The sequence below is a fragment of the Salvelinus namaycush genome, chromosome 18 (assembly GCF_016432855.1).
Source record: "Salvelinus namaycush isolate Seneca chromosome 18, SaNama_1.0, whole genome shotgun sequence".
NCBI lineage: Eukaryota > Metazoa > Chordata > Actinopteri > Salmoniformes > Salmonidae > Salvelinus > Salvelinus namaycush.
Genome location: NC_052324.1, coordinates 21,159,456 through 21,171,266, shown reverse-complemented (window position 1 = coordinate 21,171,266; position 11,811 = coordinate 21,159,456). Strand labels below are relative to the sequence as shown.

The window sequence follows — 11,811 nt, the reverse complement described above, 5'->3', positions numbered from 1 at the left end:
CCCATGTTTTCATTCCTCTTTTTTTGATTGAGAAATGGGTGTTGCTGTTGCGATATCCAAGTTGTCCACTCCTTTCCCAGGATTGCTGTTGTCTTTGATAGCTTATTTTTTTGTAATTCTGTACAAAGTTCAAACCTGGATTAATAATAATTTACGCTAAGAGTAAAACGGTACTCGTCTCTCTCTAGTCTACATCTCCTGACATGGACTATTCTTACCATTTGAGAAAAGCAAGCCAGACATGACAATACAGGCAAAATGCAAAAGAAGCCCTTGGGCACGGAGTTGTATTTTAAGAACTATTTGATTTAGAGATGTTAATTTTTTTTTCTCATTGGATTAGCACACACTGCTGGACACCCGCTATTCAGGAATTTGTTGGAATGTCTGCTTTGCTGTGTCTGAGGGAAAATGCTGTCTGAACTAGGCTTGACACCCAGTTCTAGTATACATATCTGAGTAGATGTGTAACCCATACCATCACTTTGTTGGCAGCAGGGCTCAGAGCCCCCACCATTATAACTGTGATGCTGCGAGGACAGCCCAGCAGAATGACTACGCTGGGCCAGGCTGAGAGGCCACTGATGCTGTCCAAACCACCTGATATGAAGGTGGGTCTCCTCACGAGCAGCAATATGTTAACTTCTCCATCACATTTTCTAAAATGAAGATTTGTTTTCAAATCAAAATACTCTATTGCAGTGATGAACCCAAAGACCGCACGCATCATGCCAGATGTGATACTGTCATCCTGGAGGAGTGGCTGGACTGGCTATGACCCGACTCCATAGAAAAGGAGTGTAGCCATGTACCCCCTGCTCTTATGTCTATTCTCTCCCCAATGCAACAGATGAACACTTGGCGAAGGGTTCCTTCCCCATGGTGTGAGTTGACTTGTGTAGTGGACCAGTCTCCATGCTGCAGGAAACTTCATCAGCCCAACAGCCATATATATGTATGGTCACACTCATTTCAGTTAAGAGTTGAAGATGGTATAAAATATTGAAGGTATTTTATTTTTGTCACAAGGTCTCAGTTGACACTTTTTTGTAACCCTCAGCATCATTGAATAGGATATCTCTGACTTACAGGCAATGGATAATGTAACAGCCATATGATAGTTGTATATGTGTAGAGGGGAGAAATATTGTAATTGTTGTTACCTGTTATGTTATTTTCTTGACCATTTGATCTTTAAATTAAGCCTGTCTTTTGAGAGCATTTACAACAGTTTTTTTCTATATGCTTTGCTCTGTAACTTTGTTTGGCTCCCTTTAGGTCAATGGATTTCTAATTTGACCATCATAGGAGGAATTATGCTAGGTGGAATTTTACAGCTAATATTGTTTCATGTTTAATTAAAGCCTTTTGGCCTGGCAAGATGTTTCAAAATCCGAACCATGGAATTGATTTCTCAATGTTCAGAAAAAATATTTTCTATGTAGCGTGACAATGATCATGTTTATAAGTAGGTGGACTACTCCTGTGTTGAAAATGTGAATTTACAGATCTACATTTATAAACATTTTACTTTTAAAAGGTACAAAAGTGCGGTTCTCTCTGGGAGTCCTTACCTTTCAGTAATATAATCAAGAGAAAGAAATCCACTTTGTCTTCACTGAACTTTAATTTTCAAAAGGTGTTGGTCTAAATTATATTTATAATGTTATATCCAAAGTTCTGCGGCTGGCGGATTGTAATGATAATGCTTGGCACCATCGTTTGGGGATTTTCATGTAAGTTTGAATAGCTCAATTGGATTTTAGTGAAGAATTGAACAAGCATATCATCTCCAAACCTTATTCCAATTCAGAATACAATAATTGAACTGTCTCCTGCGCACTGAATGAATTTAATTTGCATTAAATGATGTGAGTGCATAATCATTCTCACAGGCAGCTGCATTAATATAGACCTACTCATTTAGCAGACATCCTCTGCACTGTGTCTGCGTTACACACATGGGTAACAGTCCGACAAGATAGAGGACAGTGTGTTTTAGCTCTTATATAAGCCAGGCTTTGTCTATTATAAGCAGACGATACATATGCCCATCAGGAAGATAGCGAGAGACCTCTGTCAACTAACTTCCCTACAGTTCATGTCCATTCCTTCAGCGACCCATGATGAGAAATATCATATTCACACTCTCCAGTATGGGACTATTACTGTAACACAACATGAGTGATCTACAGTGCATTCGGAAAGTATTCCCGACCCCTTGACTTTTTCCACATTTTGTTACATTACAGCCTTATTCTAAAATGGATTCCATAGTTTTTTCCCCCTCATCAATCTACACACAATACCACATAATGATAAAGCAAAAACAGGTTTTAAGAAATTTCTGCATGTGTATAAAAAAAGCAAAAAAAACGGAAATATCACTTTTACATAACTATTCAGACCCTTTACTCAGTACTTTTTTGAAGCACCTTTGGCAGCAATTACAGCCTCAAGTCGTCTTAGGTATGACACTACAAGCTTGGCACACCTGCATTTGGGGCGATTCTCCCATTCTTCTCTGCAGATTCTTTCAAGATCTGCCAGGTTGGATGGGGAGCGTTGCTGCACAGCTATTTTCAGGTCTCTCCAGAGCTGTTCGATCGGGTTCAAGTCCGGGCTCTAAATGGGCCACTCAAGGACATTCAGAGACTTGTTCCGAAGCCACTCCTGCGTTGTCTTGGCTGTTTGCTTAGGGTCGTTGTCCTGTTGGAAGGTGAACTTTCGTCCCAATCTGAGGTCCTGAGCGTTCTGGAGTAGGTTTTCATCAAGGATCTCTCTGTACTTTGGTCCATTCATCTTTCCCTCGATCCTGACTAGTCTCCCAGTCCATGCCGCTGAAAAACATCCCCATAGCATGATGCTGCCACCACCATGCTTCATCTTAAGGATGGTGCCAGGTTTCCTCCAGACGTGACGCTTGGCATTCAGGCCAAAGACTTCAATCTTAGTTTCATCAGACCACCGAATCTTGTTTCTCATGGTCTGAGTCCTTTAGGTGCCTTTTGGCAAACTCCAAGTGGGCTGTCATGTGCCTTTTACTGAGGAGTGGCTTCCGTCTGGCCACTCTACCATAAAGGCCTGATTGGTGGAGTGCTGCAGAGATGGTTGTCCTTCTGGAAGGTGCTTCCATCTCCACAGAGGAACTCTGGAGCTCTGTCAGAGTGACCATCGGATTCTTGGTCACCTCCCTGATCAAGGCCCTTCTCCACCGATTGCTCAGTTTGGCCGGGCGGCCAGCTCTAGGAAGAGTCTTGGAGGTTCCAAACTTCTTCCATTTAAGAATGATTGGAGGCCAGTGTGTTCTTGGGGACCTTCAATGCTGCAGGCATTTTTTGGTGCTCTTCCCCAGATATGTGCCTTGACACAATCCTGTCTTGGATCTCCACAGACAATTCCTTTGACCTCAAGGCTTGGTTTTTGCTCTGACATGCACTGTAAACTGTGGGACCTTATATAGACAGGTGTGTGCCTTTCCAAATCATGTTTAATCGATTGAATTTACCACAGGTGGACTCCAATCAAGTTGTAGAAACATCTCAAGAATGATCAATGTAAACAGGATGAACCTGATCTCATTTTTGAGCTCATAGCAAAGGGTCTGAATACTTATGGTATTTCTGTTTTGTTTTTTATACATTTGCAAAAAATTCTGAAAACCTGTTTTCGTTTGTCATTATGTGGTATTGTGTGTAGATTGATGTAGATTCATCCATTTTAGAATAAGGCTGTAATGTAACAAAATGTGGAAAAAGTCAAGCGGTCTGAATACTTTCCGAATGCACTGTATATTGCCTCAAACACACTGAAATGGCCAATTTTTTTTCACACGACTCAGAAGTCACCTTTCAGTGTAAATGAAAGCTTTTCCTGTCTGTTCTAAACTATTTGAAATGTCAAAAACGGCCAAATTTGCTCTCCTTGGTTGCTTTTCAGTTTTAAAAAATAAAATCAAACTGCAATTTCATCATGATCTTTGTGTCAAAAGGACACTTTTATTTAGTCAACACAGCTCCATCCTGTTCACTCCCCAAGCAATGGGCTGAGACACATGACAAATCACGTACTCAGCTAATCTCAACTCATCTCTAGTTTCAGTGGAAAAAGGAGTACACTAAAAGCTACCTAATCTATGTGTTTTTGCAAACTTTGAGTAATGTAGTTGGCCTATGATTACACAAAGAATGAGGGTTGGGAAAGCTTTCCCTGGAACTTGACATTGAAGCTGACCTTTTAGCAGTGATGCCACTTTATCAACAATATACAGTGGGCAGCTGAGCCAGCATTGGCCCAAGGATGCTGGGGAGTTGGGTGGGCAGTTAGTTAGGAAATGATCAGTCTGCAGCATTGTGTTTCATTATTCCTCTATTGAATATTTGGTGCAAGTTTTTTATAATATATGTGATAGAAATGAAAATAATCTAATAATCAGATTAAGTTACTATTTTTGAGTAATCCATTGCTGTACCTTATTTGTCATGCCCTCCTTTTGGGTTTCTTCACAATCACAATCACATACACATTAAAATAGTTTCATCATTCTTCATGTTTATTTTTAGATAACAAATCAATGAGTGATCAGGGTTTTCTCTGCAGGTAAAATATTTCCATAACTGTAGTGTAAAATATGATAATTCTATGTGTTGGCAACAGGTGGCGCTTAACTCAATAAAAACCATTGCCTATATTTAAAATGATACACAGTAACTCCCTTTTTATTTAACCATGTATTTATTTTTCTCTAATTGTAGTTGGATATCTAATGAAGTGATAGTTATGTTCAATAGGCTGTGATAATGGTCACTGTCGCATACAGAAGATTTCTACCTTGTGTCTGTTGTAAGGGAACCCTATCTGACAATGTCACCCAGGAATAAAAGTGTATACGTGTGTGTGCGTGCACGTGTGTGGACTATAAGAGCAGAGAGAGGGGCATGATGATACACAAAATGTCACTTTGGTGATTTGTAGCTTTGGAATGATGATAGATTTGAGATTTTACTGACTCTCAAATCACATAAAAAAACATACACATTGACCAGGAGGTATCATAAGAATGATGCTCTTAATTTTCCAGGATATTGTCCATGCACGCACATTTCCAGATCTTGTGCTGTGTTGAAATTAAATGTTTTGGTAAAATGTTATATATTTTTTCAAACATTGTAAAAATTGAAAGGCTTTCCAGAAGGTGTAAAAAAAATACATTCAGTTTAAGGGTTATCATTTTATATAGGCTAATATAAAGTATTTTCCCATAGCCGTGGCCCCTCTCCAGACATACCAACGTGATGATGTGCCACGATCACCGAAGTTTGCTGGCAAATGCACTAGCCCGGAGCACGGCTAGGGGAGCGAATCACTGTCCCAGAATCAATACATTGTGGAGAGGCTGAGCTCTGATTTTAAACCCGCCCTCCGGAGAGATCTCATTTCCCCCAAAACCTCCCATTTTCTCTCGCTCTCTTTCTGTCCCTCTCGTTCCTTACCTCTTATTTCTCGTCTTTTGCTGTACCCCTCACTCACGAATCATGGATCTCACAACGAGATGTTTGTTTCTTCTATCCTTCCTTTGCGTGATATCGGCGATCGATCTAGAAGCAATAGAAACAAGCTACTATGTGGAGCCCACTGCCACCTCAGATGTGATCGACTATAAGGATCCCTGTAAAGCTGGTAAGCTTTTGGAATGCTTTTTATCCAACATTTATGTGGACCTAAAACATGCCACGAAATGCTTTTATGTATTCGGAAGTGAGGGAAATTCATTTGGAGATGACAGCGGTGAATCGAGTTTTAAAATAGATTTTTTTTATGATTCTTTATTTTTGACCTATTGTCATAGTTTTGCTGATTTACACATGATTGAGCATAGTAACATACTGTTGGCATAACTCATGGTGGAAAGATGGCACCTGTGGAAATAAACCGAGGACATCAATGTAATTTCTCAGGGTACATTTTTCAAAGCATGGAAAAAAAGTTTGGAATCTTTACTGGAAGAACATAATGGAAAATGCTATTTGTTTTAAAGTTTCGCCATATCTTTATCTATAGTTAAGAGTATATTTAATGTATAACCTGTCTGTGTAGTTGTCAAAAATATGGCATTTTTAGAATAGCCTATTTAATCAAATGTATAGCCTAACTTGGAAGATTCATTTGGATAGCACCAAATTATCACCCATTGAACTGTCGGTTGAAATTATTAAAATCCTTGCCGTTGTTACATTTACTTAGTCTATCCAGGCCTTGGTCGTGAAGAAAAACACTGCATTCTACTATGTTATTATGAGGCTCTTGTGTTCCCCACCTGGTTTTGTCATTGCGCAAAATGACGTGCATTTACTTCACCGGCTGTTCACGCGACCACTGAAAACAAGCGGCTGGAGATTGGGATGTTGTATGCTACATATGGGGTGTATTCATTACGCCATTTCTGTTGGAAAACATTTAACCGTTTACTCCAAACGAGAAACGTTTTGCAACGAACCCGAGAATTTCTATTGGACAAATTCAGGTAGGTCCCTCCCATTTTCGTTCCGTTTGCTTCCGTTTGGTTCTGTTTGGCTCATAGTGAATACACCCCTGATCTATTTCATCCTTATGTATGAATGATCTCCACTTCTGACCCCCTCTAAAAACCATTAGATCCATATAGTATGTGTTCTTCTAATTATATGTTGGCTGTTATCTGCAAGTTTCCTTGGACATTGCTCTCATCATCATGGGTCTTCTTCTCCCATAGCCAAGGTTGAAGGTGTCTTTATTCATAATCCAGACAATAAGTGCAGCCTAATTAAACTAAATCAATACATTTGGATTAGCTACATCCAGTTCTGTTGAAGTGTTGGATTGCACCATCCCCTGTCTAGCTGATGTCTCCAAATATATAAAGTCAACATTCATAACAGAATAGGCCTATATTTTGTATAGAAGAGGATATTCTCAGTTGTCATCGTAATAAACACTGTGCTGTGAATTCACTGTATCTCCTAGTGTCTTTGGGGAATTCTGAGAGATTTTTTCCTCATCTGGTGAATACATTTATGTTACAGATAGAGACATGGCTCCTCTTAGAAATGACCCCTCTGAAAGTCCTCCCTGGTACTTAAATGTTTTGGTGCTTGTATATGTCTCATTCTCGCTTGACAGCATCATGCAGGGGATGGGGATGTGGGCAATTCCATGGTAAACAGAGTGATGGCACAAACAGCACAAACCGTCATTCTTTTACCAAACTTTGCATCTGCCTTGTTCTTCAGGTAAATGTGTTTTTGTAAAATGTTCAGCAGAAATTGTTAAAAGTAGTCCTCGTGCATAGAGTTGTGTGGTTTGTTTAACTTTTCAATCAGTGGTTTTTGTTTTACATACATTTTAAAGAGTCTTAGCATCATTCTGTTACAGTGGAATTGACCATGTGTAAAGTCTTACTCTTATTCAGGTCCTTGTCAATTCAGTCCTCCGTCACCTCCTCTTCCTCTCTCATCAGTCCAGTGGCCTGGATTATTTGTCCTATTTTTGTAATGAGAAGAAGCTGGGTTGAGCATGACATAGAAGACCATATACCAGCCACTCTAAATTGCTGCAGAGGCAGATTATAATTCAAGTGGCAGATTATAATTCAAGTGGCGTGTTGCAGTACAGAATGCATCACACACACACTGCTCATATTTCATGTAGCTTGTTTATACTCCTCTTGTACATAGTAAGGAGTGATGTGTTTTTTGGGGGGGGGTTCAAGAGGTTGCTTCCTCTACTCTCAACTCCCTACATAGATATGTTTAGAGGAGCAACCCTTATGTAAATCATCAGTATCTGTTATCTCAGTGGTCAGGACAAATTGTTATATGTCACTTGTAAATAGTAGGATAACTGACACATGACTAGGGTTGCAAAATTCAGGCAACTTTCAATAAATTCCCTGGTTTTCCCAAAATCCCGGTTGGAGGTAACCCGGAATCAGGAGGGAATAAGCAGGAAAGCAGGGAATCCAGAATCTTCCAACCAGGATTTTTGGAAAGCCAGGGAATTTATTAAAAGCCCTACACATGACTCCAGGTAAGGAGCCTCCCAGAAGCAGGGTCAATCAATCAGTACAAGTGCTCCAAAGTGGTATTCCTAAATATAAAAAATGATGTGTCTTCAAATAAGGATTATATGTATAGGCTGGAATTGAGAATGCAACATGAACAAAGATGTTATTTGCAGTGTTTGCTATGGATCAAGGTCCATGGTGTCCATTTGTAGCTTGCCGAGTATCCCGTTTACCTAACATGATGTCTTTCATTTGTCTAGAGAGCAAATTACCAAAACAAGCAAGCTCTGTAGTGTATTTAGGCAGGGACTCTAAGTCACGAGCTGTAGCAATCAAATGTCAAGAAATAATTACTTATTTTAGTAATGATGCTATACCATTCCCATCATCATTATGAACAGAGTGTTATTATGTTCAATGTTACCCCTGGGCATTGTTTAGGACAGGTGGTGGCGAGACAGTTGCAAGAATAACTCCCACCCACGTCAAGCCTCTCAGAGCCCCCTCTCCCCTCCTCAATCCCAGCTCTTCCAGCTCTTTCCACCTGCTCCTTCAGCATGCTCTACATTTGTTAAATAATCCAAGGGATGGCTGATGTTGACCCGGATCCAACTTTTGTACTCTTTTCCCAAAGATATGCTGCACCTATGATTCAGCCCTATTTCATCTCACTCAAACGTCTTCACTCAATGACTCGCTCACTGACTCACTCTCTCACTCACTAGTTTACTTGTTCAAAATGCTAGAGTGCAAAAGGTGACAATGACTGTCAGCAATCAAAACTGCTGTTGTGTTCCTTCACTCACTTGGCCTCGTGCCTGTATAGATTTCTACTCTTATTTCCCCTTAAGGACACCATTGCATTGAGTCAATTTGATAGCTATCTGCTGCTCAAGGTTAGTTGTAGATCAATACAATGGACAGTGTGCTTTCCAGCTGACAAGATTAAACGATAAAATAAACAAATAATTTAACTTTAGGTTCACTTGAGCAAAATATATTTGCTAACATTCATATAAAATGTATATGGGGATAAGCCATTTAAAGCTGATAGTTAAATGATGGAAAATGCCTTAGTTCACAGAGCTCCAACCTTGGTAGCATCCCAGAAACTCATTTAAGACTTTAAGAACCCATTGAGATTAGATCCACTCACTTTCTATATAAAAAATGGATGAGAGCAAGTCACGCTCAATGTCTTCTCTATTTAAATAATGATAGATCTTCAAGAGAGCAGAAACTGAGTTGACATTTGATTATGGATTATAATGGGGTAGATGACTTAATCTACCAAGGAGCGTCTTGCAAGGGTTGAGTCTCCTGAATTTGAAATCGTATCCTAATTTGTATTCTGACATCAGTCTGCGGGCTTGCCCTGTGTTTGAGCTCCTCTACTCTAAGCATTACCAAGAGACATCTGCTGTGTAGCCTATAGGGAGGGAGAGGAGACCAGTCTCAAGCAACCCCCTGCCCTCGCTTATGCAAGTGGTTTTCCGTCTCGCCCAGCCCCTCTCCTCTCCCCTCTGACTGGCTCTGGCAGTTCCCACAGACTGTAGGTCATTCACACCATGCCAGGGCAGAGCTGCTGGAAGGAAGAGGGCAGGCTGGGCAGACTGGCCACACCAGCGTAAGGTGAGTGCAGCCCATTCAGAGGGGCTTGGCAGCTTATCCCGGGGCTGTTTACTGGCCCTGAGAATTGCATGTGTGCATATAACCCAAGCCTTTAATCATTCCCGCCTTTACTTGTGCATTTGGCTATGAGCTAGTCTCTGACTTGATAATAAACACAGGATTATGGGGTGATGAGGGATGGTTCGAAGGCAGGCAGCCGTCTGATGCCTTTTATCATCTGACAAGTTTAGTTCGATAATTCCCTGATTTTATTTCAGGTGTCCTCAGTTGTTGAGAGTATGACCCAGAGGAAGCTTGTTGCTTGAGGCCCTGTTCTCTTGTCAGACATGGAGAGCTCACATGTCTGGGTTCAAATCCTGGATCTTTATATAACTCACAATGCAAAATGTGATCCTAGCGTGTATAGTCATTCTCAAACAGATAGCGAAGTGTGAATGGTTATTCTCAAACCGATGTAGTTACTAGTGCGATTGACAGTAAGAACCAGATGTTTGTCATTGGGGGCACCTCTTTGAGGGGTGACTCTAGTCAGCAAAAAAGCAGTAGGAATGTCAGTATTGTTGTAGAAATGTTTTACTCGTAGTATGGCTTGATAATGGCTGTTATATGGTTTGTTGATTTACTTCTAAACTTTACATCTCTATTTCATTATTTAGTTCATATTGGGACCTGCCCCTAGAAAGCTCTAAGACCCATTATCATTACAAGGCAAATAGTTATCTAAAGGGTAAGCAGCCATGTATGGAAGATGAAATGTATACAAACCAGCCCACCCCACACACAATGTAGTTTACATCAACAGGTTTGCTCCTGTAGTTTTCAGGTGATTAGGGTGCCATAATGTGTGTGCATTTGTGGGGAGTGGGACAATTTGGTTGTTGTCAGCACTAAGAAATAACAAATGCCGTGGGAGTGCTCATTTAAATGAAATGACTCAAAGCACACCCAATTAAGCAACAATAATGAGATGCTAAACAAGCAAAATGGGGACTTCTTTACAATTCAGTCCCATTTGTCATTCAGTTTGACTATTCATTTGATCTTCATTACTGTTCATCTGGATATAGTATTGTTTTCCCAACCTGTAGTTTCTTAGAAGTCTCTCTTTTGATTTTGAACATTATTTTTTATTCATGGGATATTTTAAGAGGGTTTGAAGTCTATTTGTGACTCAATGCATCTTTAAGCATATCTCAGCTTGACTAATGAATTCAAGTCATATTTTAAGCAACTCTTCTCTAATCTCAGATCTGTACCTTATGTAGCTAGCGCTCTTGACTAGCAATGCATTGCCAAGATGTGGCAGATTAGTGATGAGATGTAATGTGTTGCAATGGTTACATGATCATGGAACTCTATAATGATTATTTGAAAATGTTATGGATATACAGTTAGGAAGTTATTGGAGAACACTGTCAGTCAACATTAAGCTTACATTTTAGACATGGATAAATATGGGAAATTAGATCTAGCTAATGGGCCTGATGGAGTGTGAAATGCGTAAATTGAGACAGGCTCTGGACGTGTGGCTCTCCAGCTGAAGCTGTCTTCATGGTGTCAATAATAGGACTCAGTGGAGTGGCAGTAACTCTGGCCTGATCTCTGCTGTGGTGCCTGATGAGACTTCTAGGCTTCTATTGGAGTATTATCCCACCTTGAATCTGGGGCTTTAGCTTGAGGCTTCTCTGGAACTTCTCTCCTAATTACACCTTAGTTATCTTTGAAATGAGTATACAAGTTGAATTTGTTCTCCTGCCTTGGGCTGAAGTTGCAGTGTGAGGAAATGTCAAGATAAGCATTTGTTTAAGATTAACAGCTGGAGTTGTTTTTACAGGAAAGGGGCATAATATTTACAATACTCCCACCCATAAGTCCACCAACCAGCTCTTACTGGAGTTATAAGCTTTTCATAGATTGTAAGATGCTGTTGCCTCACTATTCATGATGCTTGGATGCTTTCTTCGTTTTTTTCTCTCAGGCATTTTAAAGATACAGTATACTCGTTGTGCCTCCTGTTGCTGTATCTCCCTGTTGTCTCACTTTAGCCAGTATGTGTTGCGTCAGATAGGGATTGCAGGCACAGAATGAAACCTGAAAAGTGATACTTGTACTGACATCAGATGGTAATCATCTTAACT

At 40.2% G+C, this 11,811-nt stretch overlaps 1 protein-coding gene across 1 annotated transcript in view; it reads left to right on the top strand.

The window, feature by feature from the left end:
* Positions 1-5,427: 5,427 nt before the first annotated feature.
* LOC120063226 (bone morphogenetic protein 1-like) overlaps positions 5,428-11,811 on the top strand; it is a 55,013-nt gene continuing 48,629 nt past the window's right edge. The window contains exon 1 of the mRNA XM_039013455.1: positions 5,428-5,679. Within this exon, the coding sequence (XP_038869383.1) occupies positions 5,535-5,679 (145 nt within the window). The 5' untranslated portion in view covers positions 5,428-5,534. The remainder of the gene's footprint in view (positions 5,680-11,811) is intronic.